At 38.6% G+C, this 25591-nt stretch overlaps 1 protein-coding gene across 5 annotated transcripts in view; it reads right to left on the bottom strand.

Annotated features, from left to right (window-relative positions):
* The window catches only part of synrg (synergin, gamma), a 124564-nt gene that overhangs the window by 18826 nt on the left and 80147 nt on the right, over positions 1–25591 (bottom strand). For all 5 annotated transcript variants that reach the window (XM_072243347.1, XM_072243348.1, XM_072243351.1 and 2 more), the window contains 5 exons: positions 18120–18752; positions 16344–16507; positions 15277–15330; positions 13894–13990; positions 4481–4629 (listed from right to left, as the gene is read on the bottom strand). In XM_072243347.1, the coding sequence (XP_072099448.1) occupies positions 4481–4629; positions 13894–13990; positions 15277–15330; positions 16344–16507; positions 18120–18752 (1097 nt within the window). The remainder of the gene's footprint in view (positions 1–4480; positions 4630–13893; positions 13991–15276; positions 15331–16343; positions 16508–18119; positions 18753–25591) is intronic.

The following is a 25591-nucleotide window of genomic DNA, read 5'->3' as shown; positions in this document are numbered from 1 at the left end:
CAGTGTATTGTCCAGTGTACACAAGAGTATATAACATTATATATATATATATATGTTTGTAGTTGTGATTGTACCATGTGGTCAATAATGCTAGTTCCTTTATTTATATGATGGAAATAAAGGAAGAAAAAATTACTTTTATTGAAATACCAGATAAGTGACTATCAGATAGAGAACGGGCTTGCATCATTGTAAAAAAAAATTCTCAGGACATCTGATGGAGAAGGGCAAAGTATTTATTCGTAACACATTACCAACAATTTTTTTTGTAAGATTTTCATTTGTCTCCTGTCTTTTGCTGTATGCAGATAATAAAATTTCACTGAACAAGTGGGAAATATTTAGTTCCCAAATTTCTCAAAGTGGCGTTAATAAAAACACCATAATCATTAGGATTCATTTTTCTCAACTTAATATAACACACTGTTACAATTTAATTCTGACATAAAATTCTCATCTGTGAACAAAATGAAACATTTTCCTTACCTTCTGCATTATTCCAAAGGAATGCAGGTATATAAAGAAAAATTCAATGTATTTAATAGCTTTAATTTTCTGCTTCAATGCACTTTTATTTTAAAAATCACTTGATTTCTTTGATAATTTGCTCAAAGCTATTGACTTCATTTCATGGGAAAATCATATCAACTTCTGATCTGAATTAAGCTGAATCTAAACTTAAATTACTAAAGTAAAAAAATAGAAAGCTGCAGCCTATTCTACATGTATGAAGAACATAAATGTCAAATATAGTGAATTACAGCTAATTGGGACACTTTGGGGCCAGCACATTTTAACCCAGTTAAATGGGTGCCCTGATTAACTGAAGTTTCATGGAAATAGAAAGGTTTAAAAAGACAAATTACCATTTTAACTGTGACAAATTACGTATCTAAATGAAACACAGAATAAATTATAACACTATTAATATTATAAAACAGTGTATTAACTCCTACTAGTTATTGATGGAGAAATTCAGCTGTGTTCTGCTGATTAACTGTAAATGGGCAAAATCATTGCAGACACCTACTGCAGATAATGGACTGCCTCCATACAATCTTTTCGATGATTACATCTTCCAAATCTTCATTTTCATTGTAACATTCAAGATGATTGCCAATACCTTGAAATTCTTCTAGTTCCTAACTTTTTGAAGTAGTGAAATCATTTATTTTCACTCCTGGCCATTTCTGGTATCTGCAAGCCTGAATGCTTGAAACTGCAGTGAGCAAAACATTTCTGAATTGTCTCATCATTTATTTCTCATCAACCATCAGTGACAAACATCACTGCTTTTTGAACACAAAGACATGCAACTGATGCTATTTATTTTTTTTTTAAATTTTTAAAAAAATTTTATTTTTATTTGGATAAAGAATTCACAAATATCATGTACTTTTTTCACACATATAACCTTTTCCATTTTTTTATATGTATAAAACTACAATTATTTATACATTCTTAAGTACACATTGAGATGATATAAAAGGAAAATAAACATTTAAATAGATAATTATGTACTGTGGTAAATCTAACCTATTAGGCTAAGTAATGGAATTAGTTGTTAAGAAAAATGGTAATAATAGTTTCCATATAACCCTTCTGGACCATTTCCACTGGTCCAAAATGTTGTATATAAGCCTATGTATCAACCATTGTAGGTGTTTATATCCTAATTTGTTCATGCTTGCTCCTGCCTGCAGACATAATTATCCAATCCCTATGTACTTATTTACTTAATTTTTTCATTTTTTTATCCCTTTCCCAAATCTTTCCCTTTACTTGTGTTAATTCTCTATTTTCCAAAAGAAAACAAAAAAAGCAAACATTTAGACTAGGGGTGCTTACGTTAGCAATATTACTGTGTTGATGAGAAGAGCAGTATAAATCATTAGGAGAGTCATCTAAAGTCTGCTCGCATTGGGGTTATATATTCAATCCATTTATTCCAGATTTGATAAAATTTTTCTTTTTGAGTTCTCAGGGAGTAAGTCAACTTTTCCATTTTAAATATTTCCAAGATAATTTCATACCAATCTTCCAATGTAGGTGGTATTGGATTTAGCCATTTGCTAGTGATTGATTTCTTACTTGCCGCTAAGAGGGCCTGCAGCAACTTTATATCTTCCTTCTGTTCAAGAAACAATACATGCCCCAAATAGAGCGTCTCAAAGTTCAGAGGTATCTGGGACCTAAGTACCTTAACTAATGTTCTATGAATACCTTCCCAAAATAGACTTAATTTAGGGCAATCCCAAAAAATATGAAAATGATTTGCCCCCTTGGAGCCGCACCTTCTCCAACATATCACATTTGTATCTTTATATTTTTCCTGATATGGGGTCTTGAAGTATCTTATAATGTTTTTCCAACAATGTTCTCTCCAAGTCAAAGAATTAGTCGAGGACCATTGAAAGCTGCAGATTTTCCCCCAAGCCTCCTCTGAAAGTACCAACCCCGCTTCTTTCTCCCACTTCTCTTTAATATACAGTGTATTTACATTTTTAGCATGGGAGAGTGCATTATATAATCGAGAAACTGATTTACTAGGTATTGAACTGCAAGCCGAATTCAGAATCTTGAAAAATTCTAATTCTACTGTTGATAGGTCTGTATATCTACAACTCTGGTTAACATAGTTTCGTACTTGAAGGTACCTAAAAAAGTCATTATGTTCTAGGCCATGTTTGTCCTGCAGGACTTGGAAACTTTGTAATACTCTTTTATCTATAAATGAGAGGTAGGTTGTAAGACCTTTCTTTATCCATAGCTCAAATCTTTTATCTCCTCTGTTGGGAAGGAATTCGATATCATATGCACACCATCTAAAGAGTTTTAACATGTTATTAATTCCACATGAATTAACCACCTTCTGCCATACTTTTAATGTAAGATTTATCCAAGCGTTTTTAAATTTTTCCAACTGGGCCATCAATCCTTTGTCAGCTATTGAGGCCCGAAGAGGAAAACTGTCAACTAATCCAAATTCTATTTCCTTCCATCTAGCCTTATATTCCCTATTACACCAATATAACAGAGGGGATATCTGTGAGGCATAAAAATAATTTCTCAGGCAAGGAAGAACCATACCTCCTCCTTCCTTCCCTAATTGTAAGGTGTTATATCGAATTCTAGGTTTCTTTCCTTGCCAAATGAAGCGGGAAATCCATTTGTCCCATTCCCTGAATTGATTATCATCCACCTCCACCGGTAAAGTACGGAAAAGATACAATAACCGAGGAAGAATATTCATTTTTATAGTATTTATCCTTGAATTTAAACTTAAAAAGGGGATAAGATTCCATCTATGCATATCTGCTTTTATCTCTGAGATTAATGGCCCATAATTTACCTGTGACAGTGTTGAAAGATCCTTCGGCAGGGTTATTCCTAAATATTTTAATGATTTAGCTTCCCACTTAAGATCATATGTATCCTGCAATTTTTTGGATGGTGTATAATTTAGGGACATAACCTGCGTTTTCTTTACATTTATTTTATAACCTGATATTTTCCCAAAGTCATCCAACAGTGTAAACAATCCTATAAATGATTTTGTGGTTTACTCAGATAGACCAAAACATCATCCGTGAATAACGCCACCTTCTGTTCAATCCCTGCCACCTTGATACCTTTTACGATTTCGCTCTGTCTTATTAGTTGGGCAAGCGGTTCAATATATAGCACAAAAAGGAGAGGAGAAATTGGGCATCCCTGTCTAGTGCCTCTCTCTAAGATGAAGGAATCAGAGAGGTCCCCATTTATCTTAATTCGGGCTGTAGGGCTGTCATATAGAGTCTGAATTACTTTAATAAACTTTTCTTGAAAGCCGAATCTTCCTAACACTCTGTATAGGAATGCCCAACTAACCGAATCAAAAGCTTTCTCAGCGTGCAACTGATGCTATTTAAAAGCTCTTCTAAGCACGGTTTAATGTTTAATGGCCATAAAAGTGTGCGCAACTGACACCAGTTATAACCTGTTTGGCAACAGTCTCCTGCCCCAATTAAGTGGCAGTGTTACAAATTAACAAAGGAAATCCAGGCTATTTTCTTGATTCTTTAAGAGTTGTCTCAAATAAGCGGCTGCTCCAATTAACCGATAGGCCAATTAACCATTGTAACTACAAAATTACTAGATTGTATAAAATTTTTATTCCAATGTAGAGATCAAAACAAAATAGGGTTGGTAAATGATCTTCAAAAGTAAAACCTCTTGTTGGAGGTGGATTATATATAAAATTTGAACTTTACTATTTTTGCTAAGGGCAGAGATGGAACAAAACGTATGCTAGCTTATCCATAATTCCCTACTTGGGAATGTGCCTCGAATACTATGGGGTAGAATGTACAAAATATTACCACTTAGTATCAGAAACATTTTCAATTGTAACATTAAAACGCTATCCCAGCATACAATGGAAGTACAAAACTAATTTGACTGGAAGGAAAATTCGGTTGAAATGCAGTGGCAGTCTTACCGTGAGGGGAGTGAGTGACATGAATATCATAAGACTACTCCAGATCTTCTCTATTTCCTTCATCAGTAATTGGAGTTTCTCATTGCACACTGCTGTAGCTTTGATTCCGAGCTCAACACGTTTGGTGACTCTATATACCTCTATTACCCCTGTGAAAAGAACACAGTGTTCACTTAATGACAGCTAGATGGATTCATAATTACATAATAAGCATGCCTAGCAGTTTTTATAAATAGAGTATTTTTTTTTAAACTATGGTTGAAGTGGTTAATTTCCTTTGTTCTGATCTGGTTTATGTTAAAATATCTTTTTAGGTGCATAAAGAGTATGGAAACAGCAATGATCCAATTAGTATTTATAACAAATGCTGCCTTTGGGTATAATCTGGTTTTTCAGGTTCCTCTTTATCTGTGGGCATAATAGCCCCAGAAAAAATGACCCATTAGAAAGAAGCCAGGGACTTAGGGCCTGGTTTATAAGGACATCAATCAAATATTACCGTTCTTTTTTTTCACCACAATTCGACTTTACCTCAATTCTCCAGGTTATGTTCTGTGACATTTGAATGATTTTTCACTTAATTGTGAATTTCGAGGTGACTTTTTAGTCAATTGCTAAATGTTAAGGGAAGGTATTACAATAACCAACCAACAAACTTACTATGAGCAATCCCTCTGCAACCCGGAAACTTGCCCAAAAACTATCCCTCTCTACAAATTGGAGCAATTAGGCTGTTATAAAAAAAATCATACAATGATGGTAGAGGGAAAGAACAGTCTGAGGAATCAAAATAATAAAAAGTAAACTAGTATGGTAATCAAATATAAATTAACCATTGCTATACAAGTCAAAAACAATTTCATTACGTAGAGATAAGAAGGATCTTTCAAATATTTGTCTAAGTCTGCCTTATATATATAGTATCTGATGATCTTGCCTCCATCATCCTTGGGGCAGAAAATTTCAGAGTTTCATTACTTTTGGAAAAGAACTTTATGTATATATCAATTTTAAATGAACAGCCCCTTACTTTGCAGCTAAATCTCCTTGTTCATGACTCAAAATTGACTAAAAAGTCACTTCAAAATTCACAGTTAAATGAAAAATCATTCAAATGTCACAGAACATAACCTGGAGAATTGAGGTAAAATAGAATACTCTTGATGGTGAAAAAAATGGTTACATTTGAAATCTGAAATATTAACAGAAAAAGCTGCAAGTCATGAAGCAACTGAGGAATGTGAAACCGTTTACATTTCAGGCTGAAGATCCTTCATGGGGGAGGGAGAGAGAGAGAAAAAGAAAGGGGGTAGAGGGAGTGAGAGAGAGAAAGGGGGTAGAGAGAGAGAGAGAAAGGTGGGAGGGGGAGAGAGGGGGGAGGGAGATATGGAGCCAGGGATGGAGGGAGGGAGAGAGGGAAAGGGAGGGAGGGAGGGAGGGAGAGAGGGAAAGGGAGGGAGGGAGGGAGAGAGGGAAAGGGGGGAGGGAGGGGGAAGGGAAGGGAGAGGGGTGAGGGAGGATGTGGGAGGGGTGGGGGAGGGAGAGAAAAGAGTAGGAGGGAGAAAGAGAGGGAGAGGGAGGAAGAGAAGGAGAGGAGGGGAGAAAGAGAGGGAAAGAGAAAGAGAGGGAGAGAGAAAGGGAGAAAGAAAGAGGAGAGAGAGGGGGAAGGGAGAGGGGAAGGGAGAGGGAAAGGGGAGGGAGAAAAGGGGGAGAGAAAGAGAGAGGGAAAGGGAGTGAGAAAGAAAGAGGGGAGAGGGAACGACAGGAGAAGGAGTGAGTGAGAGGGAAAGGGCAAGGGGGAAGGGAGAGGGAGATAGGAAGGGGAAAAAAAGGAGGGAGAACAGTGTGCATCATAGAGAAGATGGGTGCAAAGGCAATTTCTGTGATTGGGTAAAATAACAAAGTCATTAGAAACTGTTGTGTCTTGGTTAAATGCAACTAATGTAAAGTCTACAACAAGTGTTCTTCCAATAAGATGGCAGAGCGTATACACGCAGTGGCCTCTCGGGGGCCAACCAAAGGTGTTTTTCTTCCTTGATAAATATGTCTTTATACATAGTAAGACTATTCTCAACTCCAATAACTACCTGTACAGCAGGTCCACCTCATCAGTGAGCTACTCATTGTTTGGAGTAGCCAGCTGGCGGCTTAGAGAAGGCAAGTCGGCCCGCTGGGTGGGGAGGTCGAATCAGCCTGTTGGGCCAGGCGATTAGAGCCGGACCGTCGGACCTGGGGGTTCGAGCTGGACTGTTAGGCTGCAGAAGCCAGTTTGGGTTCGGAAGAGCTGACCTGGGTGGAGACCATGCTGCTGTGTGCTACTTGTAGAAATCGGAGTTGGTGCCTTCGAGTTGGCGTGAAGGCGGCATGCAGCAAAACCGTGAGTGACAGTCTTGGATGTTTCTTTTGCGATTGCAAGACCCTGTTGGACACTGATTGCCACAGGCCTGCTTCCCTTGTTTGGTGGCGAGACAGGCAACGAGTAGTAGTGTTGCCTTGTTTGTAGCTAGGACTGGGCCTCAGCCCTCAGGCTTGCGTTATAGCATGGTGTCCGGGCTCAGTTGGGGGTGGCCTCTCCCGTTGGTGTGGTCCTCCAGTGGTGGATCAGTGGAATTACAGGCTGGACTGCCGGGGACCATTAATTTGTGGGACGTCGCTCAGGGACCTGGACAAAAAATTAGTTTTCTTACATGACTAAGTTCTTTCTTTCTTGTTATTTTGAACACGTGTGTATGTTTTTGTACCTTGGCCCCAGAGGATGATTCAGCTGTACCCATGTATGGTTGAATGACAATTAAACTTGATTTGATTTGATTGATTTGTATCGTCTAGCCCACTAGGATATGCTGTTGATCATCATCTGATGGATATCACATACTGGTACATTGTTCAGTGCTGATTTGAATCAAAATCATGTTTATTGTCACTGATATTAGTCGTGAAATGTGTTGTGTTGTGGCAGCAGTACTGTGGTCGTGCTGGTCAGGGGTAGAATATACACTGCAATCAGGGTGACAGTAACAAACTTCCTTGACAGATAGAATAGCAGGCTAGCAGGGCTGAGACAGAACTGCCACACTTGTGCACCACAATGAGTTAATCATGAAGCAAACACTGCTGTCCCTGCCTTTCCCTGACGCTTTTTTCAGGTCCATTTCATGGAAGGTAAGCCCCTGGGGCTGGAGCACTCAGTCCAGAATGCTGAGGTTGAGCCATGTCTCTGTGAAGCAAATACACAGCAGTCCCTGATTTCCCCTTGGGACTGCAATCTTGCCCTGAGGTCATCAGTTTTATTTTCCAGAGACCGTACATTAGACAGGATGATGGTAGGGAGGTGTGGACCCTGAGCCTTGCATTTCAGCTTTATCTGCAGCCTACTCTGACAGCCATGTTTTCTCAAACAATGGAGATGTTTCCACCACTACATTCACTCTCTGAGTGGTCTGCAGTCCTGGCTTTTAATGATTGATAAAGTACTTGAAACGTCGTTGCTAACTGCAGTGATTTCAGCTGAGTTCACAAAATGCTGGAGGAACTCAGCAGGTCAGATAGCATCTATGGAAAGGAATAAACAGTTGCGTTCTGAGACCTTTCATCGGGACCTCTTGTGTTTAAGATTTCATATGCATTCGTTCTGAATGGGAATATCAGATGATTCCCTTGAGAGCTACACACAAAATGTCGCCACTCTCTGGCACCATTTTGGAAAACATTTGTTTTCATGCATTTGATACGAACAGGTAATCTACTGGAGACATGCTCACAGTCTGTGTACTGCTATGCCATGAAGCCTGTCCTGCCCTTTCAACTGCTGCTCCTGTTGCCCATTGTACTTGTTATATCCCAAAGCCGGGGATAGCAGTGCAGCCAATAAATAAAGATGATGGCTTACACACAATCAACCAGAGGATTCTGGTGGTCTATCAACAACACAGGAAACAACTGCTGCTAGTCCTCAGCAATGCTTGCACTCATCATGCCAGCAAGGGTGCAGCCCTGAGTCCTGCGTCTTTCCTCTTAGCCTGTCCAAAGCCAGTCCTCAAAGGCAGCGTCTGCAGATTGCCATTCCACACCAAGCCTTGGGCTGCTGAGGTCACCATTTCACTGCTGCAGGAGTGTCAATGCAGAGCAGAGACTCACATCAGAATCCCAGCACAGCACAGTGGGAGGTAATGGGTTCATACCGCGTTCCTGGTACAGCAGGGTTGCTGGTAACCCACTTAAATGCTCTAATGACATCAAGGGCTAATTCCACTATTGCTCCTATTCCAGGGAACTCATTCTGAGTGGCACACAAGATAACCAGTCTAATTGGTTAACAGGGTCTTAGAAATATGAGAAGCCACTTTCTAATTGGCAAAACTACAAAAAAAATCACCTATAGCAGTTTATTATAAATCAGAGTTAGCTCTCTTATTTTGCACATTCACCAGCCACTTATTGTCAATCAGCAGCCAGTAATCAGTGCCTCTTAGCCTTCAAACAACAAATTTTGACTTCATCACTACAATGGACTTGGAAAGCACCCTATAAGGTTAAAATCTGAAGAAGCATTAGTGGGCAGAGCTTCTTCGGATTGCAAAGGCAAATAAACGCTAGTAACTAATAGACAAGTGTACTCTCTCTGCAGCTATATTGTGCTGTTATATTTATACTGTATGGCAGCTTAAATGTTGAAAAACTTCAGGATTTTTTTTAGCAGCTTAGTGGAGTGTTTGGATGCACAAATGATTGCTGGGAAAAATGCCCACATGATAACCTGGCTACTGTAACAACTAATTTTGTAGTCAGCTTACTGCATCATTTTGGTACCTATATGCCAAGCAGTTTCTGACAGCTATTACAGTAACCAGGAAGAAAACACTGTAATCCTTCAGGGGACTTAGAGATGGAACATTTTGAATCATGTTGTTAATTAAAGCTGAAGTGCCTGTGACAGGAAACACTGACAAGGTAAGTTGTGCGATGAGGTAGAAATTAGAGCTCTTGAAGTGGCAAGACACTCAGCAACAAATCACATGCCCTAGACATGCTTCACTAATCTGCATGTAAAAACCAATGATAGCATTGGACAATTCTGATGTGAAGGCTGTAAATTAAAACACAGGGTCTGAGAACAGCAAAATTAATTAATTACTGTATATAATTGACCACAACGGGAGAAACAAAATAAAGGATAAAAGTTCATTATTTGTCAAAGACTAGAATTCTGAAGGTTATTGATGTTTACTCTATAATGTTAATGAAATAAAGTATTCAGCTTTTATAATCGAAATCGACAAAGATGCAAATCAAGGACATCAGTTTGTCTTTTTTTATATACCTTTTTAACTATTTCCATAAAACTTCGGCTAATTTGGCCAAAATGTACTGGTCCCAATGTGTTTTAATTAACCAAAATCCACTGAGTTTATTCCAGAAATTAATTCATTTTAATTAATTATATATTCTACAATAAAACTAAGCAAAGGGAAAACTACTTGTCTTTAAACATAACAAAGGATTAATATGGAATTAAGAACATAAAAAAAACAGAGTAACTAGGCTCTTTATACCCATGAGTCTGGCTCCACATTCAATAAAATAACAGCCTCAAATCACCTTTCCATTTAAACCCATATTCTTCCATTCCCTTTCTGCACAAAAATATATCTTTCTATTGTGATTATAAAAGGATAAATGTCCACAGAGCAACTTAAATCATTCAACCTGTTGTCACCAGATACATTTCACAGTTCCCTGTTTCACCAGCATAGAAGCTCACTGCAGTAGGCACACATCTGCATCGACTCTTATCCTGTTTTTAAAATCACTTAACCATTTTTCTTCAAGCTAATTGCCTAAAACTGAGTTGCTTGGAACTTATTTCACAGGTTGCACACCACGCAGACAGATTTAATTTATCCAATAGTTTTGAGAAAGAGCTGATTAATTTTGGGCCATCTCTTTTAGTTCGCTAGGTAACTTAACTATAAAAACATTAAAGCTTCTACTAATGTGTGAAGAAGAGTAGCAAACATTAACAAGTGCATCTTATAGGAAGAAATTGTAATGGGGAATTAAGAAATAAACAAGTGAGTCATTCCACATGTAGTCTGCAAATTGTGTTTGCTATAGCATACAGTAAAATGATCAGAAAGAGTGGGGTGATAAAGTGTTGAAAAATGTTGGTTAATAGGTCCGGTGTTCGTTTCTCATTCTAAATCTGTATGTTAAGAGTTACAACATGCGAGCCAGTATATTCATGATGTAATTTTTCAACCCACCATCTGCATCTTTAAATATCAAGATACCCTTTAGTTATTCTCGCAAAGTAGCTGTGTAAAATACAAAAGAAATCAATGCACCAAATGTTAAAATACAGAAACAAATGGCACTCGACTTCAGCCTATTACAAGGGTTTGCTAAACAATCCTACAGTGCTATTGTTAATAGATCTTTGGAAGTGAACTAATTATTTCACCGAACACCATGTTTCTAATAACACAGTGCTCTTGATATTTTCTCAACCACTCTAAACTAAGATATTCCAAAAGCATTTCTTTTACATACATTACAACAATTTCATATAACTTAAAATTAAAAATCAAGTTAGTAAAACAGCATGATTGCTCTCGATACTAAATACTGTGATGTCATGCAATCAACATTTACATCACAATACCATCAAATGGGAGTATTTACTTAATTTATTGTTTTCTAGATTTCTATAAATATAGAGAACTCAGACAAGACCCAAACATGAACATCTCTCATATGCCAACTATACATACATGTCATATGGAGAACAAGATCCCAGATTTGACTGCATGAAAATGAACCAACTTGATTCAAGCTTGCCGACATGAACTCCAGGAAGGAAATATTTTTAGTTTTATTTAGAGGGATACAGCACAACAAGCCCACACCACCCAATTATATCCACGTGACTAACTAACCTACTAACCCGCACCCCTTTGGAATGTGGACGGAAACCAGAGCACCCAGAAGAAATCCAAGTGGTCATGAGGAGAACGTACAAACTCATTACAGAATTGAGTCTGAGTCATGGCGCTGTAAAGCTGCCATGCCACCCCAATGACTCAGTTAATCAGAGAATAATAAGATCATGGCTGAGCCCAAACATCTGTTGTTTATGGCCCATCCACCACGATGTTGCCGTAAACCAAAGAAATCTCCTTGGTTGCACACACACCAACTTTCTGTGCCATAAACACTGGCATCTGGCTAATACTTTAAATACAGGCTATGCTGCACTGCATTTATATGGGGCAGGGGTAACATGTTTATTTATTGAACCAGTGGGTTATCATGGACTCACTGTACACTCAGTGGCCACTTTATTTAGCACACCTGTACCCCTGCTCATTTATGCAAATATCTAATCAGCCAATCATGCGGCAGCAACACAATTTGTAAAAGCATGCAGACATGGTCAAGTGGTTCAGTTGTTTTTCAGACCAAACATCAGAATGGGGAAGAAATGTGATCTAAGTGACTTTGACCATGGAATGATTGTTGGTGCCAGATGCGGTGGTTTGAGGATCTTAGAAGCAGCTGATTTTCTAGGATTTTCATACACAGCAGTCTCTAGAGTTTATAGAGAATGGTGTGAAAAACAAAAAAAAACATCCAGTAAGAGGCAATTTAGTGGGCAAAAATGCCTTACTAATGAGAGAGGTTGGAGAGAGAATGGCCAGACTGGTTCAAGCTGACAGGAAGGTGATAGTAACTCAAATAACCACATGTTGCAACAGTGGTGTGCAGAAGAGCATCTCTGACTGCAAAACACATTGAACTTTGAAGTGGATGGGCTACAGCAGCAGAAGATCACGGGCATACACTCAGTGGCCACTTTATTAGGTACAGGAGAACCCTAATAAAGTGGCCACTAAGTGTTCATGCAGCAAGCACTGCCAACTTCTACTTGAACTTCCATTTCATGGAGTGTCTGAAGCAATCAACTGTGCCTGGCTGCACAGCATCAATGACAGAGAAACTTAGCCATACAATTTTCATTTACTAGTGCCTTTATTTGCCCTAACCACACACAGAAGTAGAAATAGCACGTAGACCGGCATGGGTAGAGACAGCATTGTTCTGAGCTGTGAAGCACTTTGCAGTGAAATAGCCTAAAGGCAATCAATACGAAAACTACTGTATGAGAAATTGTAATTTAAATAAGGCAAAGCAAGACTTACATGGCTATCTAGTCTTTTCCAAAAACATCCAAAATCTTTAGGGTGGAGGGGAAATAACTGAAAAATGCAATAGCTAAGGAAAATGACACCACAGGCTGTATGTGGTTTGAGAATTCCTCCCTGCCAGCCTGAGTTAAAATTACATACTTTAAAATATTAGCTATATTCACTGAATGGAGTCAAGACCCTTTGCGATTTTCAAAATACACACAGAACACCTGCTAAATTATTTTATGTGAAGTTACGAATGAAGAATGTCAAAGTTGAATTGGAGGATATGTATAATGTAAACACATTTAATATTTGATGAAATTCCAATTGCTGGATCCTACCTGCAATTTGACACACTACAGGCTCTAGCTCGCAAGCCGCTAGACAAGGTTTAGAGAGGAGCCAGACTGTTTGCAATGTGGGGGTGGGTAGAGAGTAGCAGTGAAGGTAGGAATGAATAGCCTAATCAAATGTTGGCTTAACATCACAATGTAAAAGCCCGAGGCCAATCATCTGCTCAACCTCAACCACAAACTACAAAGTATACACAGTATGATTTTTGAAGTGTCTATCTGGAGACTTAATAAAATTTACAAATAGGAGGTTGACATTTTTTCAGAAAATTATTTTCTACTTTGGTGCCAAAATATTGCTGTTGTCTGTTCTAGAAGACAACATACGCATGGGTTCTCAATAAATAATGAGTAACCCCCTAAAAATTAATAATATTAATTAATAATTGTTGCCACTCTCCTCATAGACTGTTGGTCCCACTCCCATCAAGGAGGAGGCTATGTAGAATCCACTCCAGGGCCACCAAACTCAAAAATAGTTACTTTCTGCAGCAGTAAGGCCGATCCACACCTCTACCCAATAACGCTCCCTCCATTACTTTCTAGTTTCTTGTCAGACACTCCTATGTCTAGTGTCACTTTATGGACATACAATAAATATCTTATCTCTTTATATTTATTGTGTTTTTTTTACTATGGTGTTCTTTATCTTACTGTAATTTTTATGTGCTGTGGAGACCTGGAGTAACAATTATTTTGTTTTCCTTTACACTTGTGTACTGGAAATGGCATTAAGCAATCTTGAATCTTGAAATATTGCTAGTATTTCTCCTAGAGGACAACATAGTTACAGGCTCTCAATAAATAACAGTAATCCCTAAATATTAATAACACAATAGAAATTAATAATTGATGTCTTTTGATACCATACCCAAGAGATATTCCATGCCCTGGGTCGACTGAATGACTTCACTACACACAGATGAGCTGCTGATTCCATTCAAAGTCTCACTGGCCTTGTTGATCACCTAAAAGAAGAAAAGCTTATATAGGGCTCTGTAAGATATCCTAAAAATGTCTTTTAAAACTTTATATTTACAACAAAATATAAAAGACTGGTACATGGAAACAGAACAGCTAATGAATTGTTATACTCACTAATGGGCAATTAAACAGTATGTATACTTAAGGTAAACAGTATCTTTAAAAAGTGAGTCAACTATTTGAAAATCTATTAACATTGGCAGCTTACTTGAAGTTGATCTGAAAAATCCCTCACAAGTATGTATTTATGCAGTGTTTTAAATGCCTACTATGTTCCAAAGTACTTCCCCATGACAGTGGGCACAAGCCTTGGTGATTGTAGCTGGTGGTTCTAACGGGAACCATCCATTTTCTGCCATTTGAGCTGAGGGAAGACATGGGCTTGTATGTGATTTGAGAAGTTCCAACAGGTTTGGATGGGGTAAGTGTTTCTCAGATTCTGTGCTAGTCAGAGCCATTTAATGACTAGCATAGCTTTTAAGGGTATTTGGAAGTGGGATCTCTGCACTACACTGCCTGCTGCCTAGCTCATCATTCGGATCCCGTTGAGTGAATTCGGTTATGAAATGCTGACAAGATAGGCCTGCTGGGTATTGTAGACCAGGTATGTGTAGGCTTGCAGGAGGCCTGACTCACAGGGTAGATAACTAAAAGCTTTGTAAGTGAGATTTTGAGGAGCACTTCAAAAGAGAGAGTAGAGATCAGGAGAAGTGATCCTGTCCTGTCCTGGAAGAGAACAACTAAATAAAGTGCTAACAAAACTATTCACAGCAGGAGGATGAGATACAGTGAGAAATTAAATACCAAGTTTAATTTCAATCACTTTATTTCCATAGTGACTTAATGTTTATGCTAATCTGCAGTGAAGAGAGATTTCATTTACCTAAAATGCAGTATCCCCCCCAATCATCTAAGACTACTGTGTTCAGCAAGTAATTGGTTGTCAATATATATCAGTAATTCATAATTTCCTCTAGACAAGTAGGACTGCCTATACAGTAATAATGTACAACTTTTAAAACTCAACTTGAGAGTGCGGCAAGTACAAATCTCTGTATATTTGCTTGAACTTCAAATATGTCCATACGTCAATCTGCAGCTATATTAAGAAATATCCCATTCTTTTCTCAGGAATCACCCACTACTGTGGTATAGGGTTGAAGGGTCTGTTTATGTGTGGTATTACTCCATACAGTCAACATGTATATGTGTGACTTTGCTCTGGCATAACATGACAATGCTTTGCTAAATAACATGCTGAAGGTTTTACCTGCAGTGCACTTTCTAAGCATCTTTGCCATTCATATGCGTAGCGTTCATTTTCCTGGAAAAGACACAAAGATAATTTTATTGGAAACTAATTCCCACACAAATTCCATATGCAGTGCTCTCTGCCTATAATGACACAGGTGATAGCCTCTCGGCCCATTGAGTCCATGCTAGCTTCCAAGATTGCTCCCTCATTTCTTTGTACCTCTGCAATTTACAGACCCACTTTGATTCTTTTTGCCATTAACCTATTATTTTAAACAGCCAATTAACCTTCCAATCCATCTATAGGATGTGGGATGACACCCAACACTCCGACACCCTGAGCTGCAATAGTGTTGCGCTAACTGCGACACTGTCGTGGGGCCCCCAGGCCACACCCACTCACTTCGTTCCTGTAATGGACATTAGATTTGATCTTTTTTCCGCTTAAGCTTCCAGAATGTGATTTGAATCTGAGAAGAGTACACTACCGAGAAGAGAACACTACCGAAAGAAAAGATACCTGACAGAGAAACATCAAAGTATCTGTGGTTTGACAGAAGAAAACCAGAAATACTGAAAGCTTTATGTTAAAAACAATCATATTTACTTCCTCAGTGCAAAGTGAACAACTTGGGTTGTTCTCCCTACAGCATAGGAGGCTGAGAGTTTGGCAGAGGTTTTCAAAATTATGGAAGGCTTAGATACATAATCAGATTTTTTCCCCTGGGGTAGAAAAGTCAAACACCAGAGAACATGTTTTTAAGATGGGGAGAGGGGGCATGGGTAGCATAAAAGTGAAGTGAAAGGCAATTTCTTTCCCGCAGAGAGTGGTAGGGATGGGTTAGCAGTAGAAGAAGACAGTATGGGGGAGTTTAAGAAGTTTTCAAATAGACACATGAATATGAAGGGAATGGAGGGATATAGATGATACACCAGAGTAGGTTATTTAGTAGAAGGTGGCATTAAGATTGGTACAACATCAATAGACCTAGTAGCCTGTCCAGTGCAGTGTTTTAAAGTATAATTTCCAAATATTATCCAACACAGTTTTTAATCAACATTTCTTAAATATAGGATCTTTACCTCTACTTCTCCAGTCAGGTCCTTATATTTGTCTCTGATGACAGGCAAAGGTGCTGCTGGTTTCTCATTTAGTGTATTTGAACGGTCCCTGAACGCCTGCTCTGAAGGTACTGGGGCACGGGTTACTTCCTTATCTCCCAGGCTCAGGCTCCTTTTATGAGATCCTGCAGTTTTTAGGTTGAAATTTTGTGTTAAACACGGGGTTTATGACAGAAAGTCACCTTAACAAAAATTGCGAAGCAGCACATTGTAGATGCCGGAACCTGGAGCAACACATTAGAAGCTGGAGGAATTCAGCAGGTGCAGATGAACGGTCTTCACCTGAAACATCTACCATCCATTTTCCTCCAAAGATGCTGAACGGCACACTGAGTTCCTCCAGCTTCTTGTGTGCCTGGTCAATAAAACTCAATAATCTGGCATGATGGTGCCAGACCAGCAGATTTATTGGAGTATGGGATGATATTCCTGTAAATACCATAACACACTTCAATTTCATTTTTTTAAAACGTGTTACACCAGTAGGATAATAGATTTTCCAAAGAACCCATGAGTTCAAAGGGAATGGGAAATAAACAAGTATTTAGGATCCTAGCTCCAAATATAGCCGTGTTTTTGACTCTTAGTGTTTTAGACTCCAATGCTGGCTCCGACTGCACACACTGCTGACTTCGGAGCTTAGGCCTGACCATACTGTGCACCCCACCCCCCAGCTGTGTCTGTATACTTGTGCTCTGGAAGTCCAACTTACATCCTAGACTCACGAGTGAGTTAGAAGATGACCACCAGGATTTCTGAAGAATTAGATAGATTATTGGAGTTTTACTAAATACGTGATCACAGGAAGGGGAGCTCTCACTCAAGGCTTTTGTCAGCAACATTAACAAATCCCCTCTACTCATAAAAGCCAGGAGTACTTAACTGAGAATCAGATTTAACAATTAGACACCATGAGTTTTAAAAATGTGCCAATTATTTAGACGTATTGAGAATTTTGATATAGATAGCTGGATTTCACTGTAGGTCAAGAATCTCCCTGAGATCTCAATCTCTAATGGAATATTTTTCTTCTGTGAATATCTTGTACTGACCGACCTTTTTACCCAACTCTCTGAAATGTCAGAGTAGAAAGCAAAATGCATTTTTTTAAGAACATGGAAATGTTGCAGAATCTCAGGAATGGATTTGACAGCAAATGTAAAGATTTAACACTGGCAATCTTGAGAAATGTTGACTTTCACAGGTTGGTGATGGCTTGAGGGAATAGGAAGAAGAATTTGGCTCTACAAAGGAGAAAACTTCAGCAAGTGAGCATGCCTTTGGAAAGCTAAGATCCACTCTCTGAAAACCTTCTTTAAACATTCTCTCTCATCATTCTTAAAATTCTCCATTAAAATTCACCTTTTCCCAAATGAACAATCACCCCTCTTAGTTATACCTTCTTCAATCTGGCATCTATGAAGAACCCTGGGACATATCTTACTTTAAAGATACATAAATATAAGCTGCTGTTAATGATGTCATTGAGAAGGAAACTCAGTGCATAAAATATTCAATAATTCCTTGAAGTAGGTTAGTACACAAGTTTATAAAGTTGCTCTTTGTAAACTCAAAACAGGCAATACAACTAACTGTAGTTTTAAAATTTGAACATTTTTTCCCAGAAATCTAAATTTTCTTTTCACCAAGTACATGCTTTTGCAAAAGCCAATTTTGAGCTTAGGTAGTAATATTACCATATCAATTTAGGACTAGATACAGACTGTCACTACATACCTTGTACGGAAAGGTCAAATGTTTCCATCTCACTCTTGATCATCTCTTCGCTGGATTTCATCTTTCCCTGGGAACTAGCCATTAGAAAATCAAATTTACTAATTTTGGGCTTTTCACTTTGAAATTCTCCAAATTCATCAAAGGTTTCAGTTTTTGTTTCTTCAGAGGAAGCCCCATTTGTGACGGGGACCTCAGTACTTTGTTCTGCGTCACCCAGGGTTGATTCTGCCACATTAGGCTCTGTAATCTCTCCCCCCCTAGATGAAGTAATTGCAATATCCCCAAAGTCAGTATTACTACTTTCCTTTTTCTCTTTGGTCTGCTCTGCAGTATCTTTGAAGTCTCTAAAGGCATCAAACTTATGATGGGAGCTTGCATCCTCAGCTGAGAATGTGGTTACCGTGGAGACAGTTGTCATAGTGATGTTCTCAGAGCTGCCGAAAGAAGTTTCTTTCTTCCGTAGCACTGATGTGGAGGATAAGGATCTGCTTTCTGGATTAAAAAAGTACGATGGCTGCTTCTTAATCTGGAAGCCAGGGTCCTCTTTCTCAGACCAATCATAACTGGTCAAGCTGCTCACTGCCGAGCCATTGCTGAAGTTACCAAACGGGTCAAACTTAAAGTCATCCACATCTGAAAGAAACAGTGAATTCTGATCACTAACCTTATACTGTGAATTTTAAAGAATGACTATAATTTGGCAGAAAGTCTGCTTTTAAGTAATAATTATTTAACTGTAAAAAGAATACTGCAAAGGTCTGAAACTGATCAGTGCATGCTTGCCCCTGCAGTGTATTTGCACTTCAATAAACTCGTTTATTTGAAATAGACCTCAACGCTATTGTCAATATTTTCTATGATTTTCAGAAGTCTGACTTACATCTGCTGCAGGAAATTAAAAGAATTTGTCAGAATTGATTAATACTTCTTTGCCTTTGCTGATGCATGGCTTTAGCATTTATTTTCCAGTTGACTTGCCAACAAAAATCTTTAAGAGGTAGAGAGACTTGTCTTAAGTTATCGAATATCTATTCTCTTTCCATGGGCCTGGAGTCGCTGGTGTTAAAGATAGTGGTTCTCTAAATTAAGAGTGAAATAGATTTGACAGTTAGCTTCAGTTCTGTAAAGCTGAAGCATAGCACAGGTTATAACCTGCATGTGTCATCAATATTCCCTTAACTGCTGCTCTCACAAATCAAGCATGGTCTGTTAATTCTTAGCCATTTTGCATATGCTATGGGCTGTGACAACTTGTAACAGGCAACCAACAGTAGAGATATGACAAGATACTGTGATTTGAAAAGGAATTCAGCATTTCAACTGGTTAAACTCCTGACTATTTTTAGACTGGTTCAGGCTAGACAGCCGAAGAAACTGTACACAACCAGAATTTAAACACATTATTACTGGATACCATTACACAGTGGAGCTCCAGTGTTTGGTGTCATGGAATGGTATGCGCCCACGACATCGCACTCAGCAAATTCCTGATCTTGACCAAGCTGAATACAAAGACAGTCGTCTTTGGCCACAGCCACTCCCCTCCACCCTAGCATTTAGTTTAAGTTATTAATAGGAGGCCTCCACAAACAAGTCATTCAAGCAACTTCATCACACAGTTTTTTTTACAGCATTGGAAATGGTGAACAAAAATAAAATTCATGACATGATTGCCATTTACTAAGTAAAGATCAATATAACTCACAGACCAAATAAAGTCATTAGTCATTTTTCAAAAAAAAAATCCTACGTTTAATTTCCTGCACTGTCAGAAACAGATTTCTATGGTTTTTGATGCTGCTGGCATTAGTCTGCAAAGAAAGGTCAGCTTCTTGACAAGATCTGGAGCGAAATCCGCAGCAAATGCTGTTGATTGCCAACAGTGATGGTCAGAATAAATTAGTACTGTTGCACGAAAACAAAAACTTGCAAACAGCATCATTAACACGATAAAAATTCAACTGCTTTGAATACAACTGATTACAGTTTTGTTACATTTCAACTGCAAACCTTGTTGTCAACTTTGGAAGCAGAACTCTTTGTAAGAAGCTTCACTTGCCATTGGGAATATCTAATCAAAAAACATTATTCTGTATTGAAGTGCTTGAAACTCAGACATTCATCATTGCTTGATCTGGCAATGTTTATTTGCATAAAGATGTTCTTCAATCAGTTAAAGCAACCCAGGTTTTACATTATTTATTTTCCTGTCTGTATTTACACTCAGTGGCCACTTTAGGTACAATTACACACCTGCTCATTAATGCAATAATCTAATCAACTAGTGACGTGGCAGCAACTCAGTGCAGAAAAGCATGCAGATATAGTCACAAGGTTCAGTTGTTGTTCAAATCAAACATCAGAATGGGAAAGAAATGTGATCTCAGTGACTTTGACTGTGGAATGATTGTTGGTGCCAGACGGGGTGGTTTGAGTATATCAGAATTGCTGATCTCCTGGGATCTTCATGCACAACAGTCTCTAGAGTTTATAGAGAATGGTGCGAAAACATTGAACATCAGTGAGCAGCAGTTCTGCAGGTGAAAATGCCTTGTTAATGAGAGTTTAGAGGAGAATGGCCAGACTGGTTCAAGCTGACAAGAAGGTGACAGTAACTCAAATAACCACGCGTTATGACAATGGTGTGCAGAATAGCATCTCTGAAGGCACAGCACATCGAACCTTGGAGTAGATGGGCTACAGCAGCAGACCATACACATGCACTCCGTACCAAATACAACGGCCACTGAGTATATGTAACAACTGCTTTTGAGTAGGCCGTTCAATCAAAAATACAACTTGTTAGAGACTAAAATAGGTACAGCTCTTTACATTTATGTTTTCCTGGGACTTGAATATTACTCTGAAGACTAGCACTTAGCATCCATCTCTAACTGTCCATGTTGGACCACTGCAGAGAGCAAGGATTAACTACGCCTAGACCACACGAGATAAGGGCAGGCAGTTTTCTTCCCCGGACACTATTAAACCTAACAGGTTTTACATACGGTAGATATGGTAGTTTTTTTTTGTCACTATTACTAATCCAGTTATCATCCAGCTTTGGAATGACTTGAATTTAAATTCCGCTAATGCTCTGATGAGATTTGAACTGTGTTGTCCACAACAATACAAGGTCCTCTGGGGACTACCATGATCCTACTGAAGCAGTTTCTCAGTGAAAGATCATACTTTATAAAGTGACTAATTCTTACTAACCTAATGCTACTGGCTATCAGCTACCAACAACGTATAAAGATTCAGAATATAATCAGTGTATTGCAATGACATTGAGTTGCAAGCTCAACCAGCTACATTATGGGCACTAGCCTCCCCAGCATTGAAGACATCTTCAAAAGGCAATGCCTCATAAAGGAGGTATCCAGCATTAAAGACCTCCCCCCCACCACCTAGGACATGTCCTCTTCTCATCAATGAGGTGGTACAGGAGCCTGAAGACATGCACTCAACGTTTTGGAAACAGTTTCTTTCCCTCTGCCATCAGATTTCTGAAGATAAAGAACCGACCCATGAACACTACCTCACTATTTTTTGCTCTTGTCTACGTAGTTGCTATTTGTTGTACTGCTGCAAAACAACAAATGTCACTCTATACAGTACGTCAGTGATATCAGACCAGATACACGGTACGTCAGTGTTATCAGACCTGATACACGGTACATCAGTGAGATCAGACCTGATACACGGTACGTCAGTGATATCAGACCTGATTCTGAAATTATTGATGCAAACACGAGGAAACCTGCAGATGCTGGATTTCAAGCAACACACATAAAAGTTGCTGGTGAAGGCAGGCCAGGCAGCATCTCTAGGAAGAGGTACAGTCCACGTTTCGAGCCGAGGCCTGATGAAGGGTCTCGGCCCAAAATGTTGACTGTACCTCTTCCTATAGATGCTGCCTGGCCTGCTGCGTTCACCAGCAACTTTTATGTGTGTTGTCTGAAATTATTGATATGGATAGCTCAGAACTAACATTGAGCTGCACTAGCAGTTGAAATTCCAGTGCTCTTTGATATTCCAAGTCAAGTTTCTCAATTGTTGCCAGATCCTATCTAGTCAGATGAGAACATACCATCACGGGCACATTCCTCCCCACTTCTTGTAGTTCCTATGCAACGCACTGCCTCCGGAAGTCAAGATCCATCATGAAGATCCGTACCACCCGGGCCATGCCATTTTCTCGTGGCTACCAGAGGCAGGAGATGAAGAAGCCTGAAGTCCAACACTACTAGCTTCAAGAATTCCTTCCTTCAACCGTTTGGTTCTTGAAACAACTTGCACAACCCTAATTGCTTTAACACTATGATCACTTTACACTAAAATACTTTTTTTTTAAATTCTAATTGTTCTTTCTTGTAAAAGTTGTGTATAATTTATTGTGAATGCTGCTTATATGATGCCATGTCCCTGTGATACGGCTGCAAGTAAGTTTTTTATTACACCTCTTACACATCTAATTTGCATATGACAAATACAGCTTTGACTTTGATCAGCTGGTTACCGAATGTATGTGGGACAGATGTGAGGAGAGCAGAGGAAAGATGAAAATAAAGTATATATTGAAGAACAAGGACACCTCCAGCTAGGTCTCAAAGAACAGCACAGTGGATGGTCATCTAAAAAATGGTGCTAAAATTATATTTTCTTGGTCATGGTTATTTACAGTGAGAAATCAAGTTATCTTCTAACGTTCAGTGAGAAAGATTTTGCCAGTTATTTAACTCTTATTGCAATTCTTTGAATACCACAGTCATTTACAGAATCTACCAGTAAAAAAAACAAGACTGGGATAGACAGAATCTCCCTCCCCTCCATCTTGCAAACAAGGAGCCTGCTTGAATGCAAAGCAGCTGGCTAATCCAACACTTTCAGTATAATATAACAAAAGGCATTCTTTTTTCCAACAGTTAACACAATTCACTTAATTATATAATTAAAAGACCCGTTATCGTATATTTGACAGTTATTAAAACATTTATAATAACCCAGGGGAACACCCTAATCTCCCTTGTGCTATGTTCTACCTATCAAAATAAATGCAGCAATCAATTTGCTGTCTTTTAGCATTGTTGGTGAGAATTGTGAAACATGTTCAAAATCATTTAAAAACAATTCTCCCTCTGATTTTGCAGTTTTCAGTGGGCAGATGACGTTTAGAAACTAAAAACCATCAGGCTCCTGAATAAGCTCAACACTGAACTGACTCCCCAACCTATAGACCCTGGCTGCTCCAGGCTTTGTGCCTGTGGGCCCTGTGATGTTTACTTGGCTGTGCACTGAACTGAGACGGAGGCTGTGGCCTGCTCCATCCACCCCAGGCTTCATGGACTCACTTCCATTCTGAATGCTACTCGCTTACTTTTATCGTTTGCACAATTTTTTTATCCTCTCTGCACATTGGGTGTTTGACGGTCTTTTTTTAAGGGTTCTTTTGGGTTTCTTTGCCCGGAAGGAGATGAATTTTAATTGGATAATGTATATACTTTGATAATAAATGTACTTGAACCTTATAGACTCACTTTCAAGGACTCTACAACTTACGATCTCAGTATTATTTATTGTATTTGTACAGTCTGTCCTCCTATGGACATTGGTTGTCAGTTCTTATGTGTAGTTTTTCATTGGTTATATAGTATTTCTCTGTTCTACTGTGAATGCCTGCAAGAAACTGAATCGCAAGTGACGTATACATACTTTATTTGAACTTTAGCAATAACTCCTTTCAAGTGTTAAGCCCAATAAGAAATGCAACCAAAGGTGGGAGGCCGTTTTTGAAATTATAAATTCACAATAGATAACTTCTGTGAATATTTGTAATATCAATATTGTTATAGCTATATTATAAATTGAATATCACAACATAGATAAAAGCTAATTTTCCAAGTTGACTCTGGGAATAGTTGGGTGGAGAAAGAAACCTTGAATATAAGGTAATTTATTCTCCCACAAAAAATATGCAATTAACAATGGGCAGCCAAATGCTAAAATGTTCAGTTGCAATTTCATTGCAAAAATGCAGCAAAATTCATGCTATGTATTACACAAAATGGTCTACACGGGTACAACTGAATAGATAATAGACAATAGACAATAGGTGCAGGAGTAGGCCATTCAGCCCTTCAAGCCAGCTCCACTATTTCACTGTGATCATGGCTGATCATCCACAATCAGTACCCTTTTCCTGCCTTCTCCCCACATCCCTTCACTCCGCTATCTTTAAGAGCTCTATCTAACTCTTTCTTGAAAGAATCCAGAGAATTGGCCTCCACTGCCTTCTGAAGCAGAGCATTCCACAGAACCACAACCCTCTGTGTGAAAAAGTTTTTCCTCAACTCCATTCTAAATTGTCTACCCCTTATTCTTAAACTGTGGCCTCTGGTTCTGGACTCCCCCAACATCAGGAATAACTATGGAATTGTGGAAAACAATAACTTGAGTATGCTTGAAATATAAAAAGACACAAACACTAAAATACTTAGCAGGTCGGGCAACATCTATGAAGGGAGAAACAGTTAAGTTCAATGAAAGGTCTGATGAAATGTCATTCATCTGTAAAGTTACTTGTCTCCACAGAAGCTGCCCAACCTGTTAACTATTAGCAGTGTTTTCTATATTTTTATTATGGAATTGTAGAATTACTCACATGGATTTTCTTTATAAGATTACAGGACAACTAGTACAACAAAACACTTGGAAATGCTGTTGACAGTGCAAATGATGTGCCCAACTGTTACCCATGCAGGAGAAATATAACTGCATTTATTAATAATCTTTGTGTGTTTTACCATAATAGAATAAAGAAATATTTTAGAGTAACGGCAGTCCCAGGTCTAAACACGATTCATTTTCATTTCTATTTTCTGTGCACAATTTTTTTTATGAGGAAGTTGAAAGCCTGATCACACCAATCAGTAGTCACTGTCCCTCTGGAAGTAACGTTTAGCCATTTATCAAATTGATTTTTAATTTGGTGAATTTATAAACGAATAAGCCAAGACACTTGTGAATGTCATGCATGTTTCTTATAAAATTTTATAGAATATTATGGAATATCTGTTCCATCTGAAAAGTTCATCCTGTTCCTCTTTTCAAGGGTGCCACCCAGCCTTGGATGTATGCCAAACTTCCATTTGTTGAAAAGTGTAATAGCAATGTTCATGTGACTTTTTAATGCATTTAAAACAATCATATGACACTGAGGGGCATCCAGATGATTGGAAATCTATATTCAGAAGTTTTTAAGCTGGCAAGAGGTTCTACTTCTCATGTAATTCCAGGCTCTTTATATATTGCTAGGGCTCAGATCCCTCCCAAGAATAGCCTGTGGACAGTAACACTGGGGTTTCCCTTCTACTTGTATATTCTAAATCTGCAGATGCTAATGCAGTAGTTATATGACTTTAATGCTCGAGAGCCTGTCCCTACTGTTATTTCCAGCACCATGTTCTAAT

Source organism: Mobula birostris, chromosome 25 (genome assembly GCF_030028105.1).
Source record: "Mobula birostris isolate sMobBir1 chromosome 25, sMobBir1.hap1, whole genome shotgun sequence".
In the NCBI taxonomy this organism is placed as follows: Eukaryota; Metazoa; Chordata; class Chondrichthyes; order Myliobatiformes; family Myliobatidae; genus Mobula; species Mobula birostris.
This window is presented reverse-complemented; position numbering and strand designations above follow the sequence as displayed.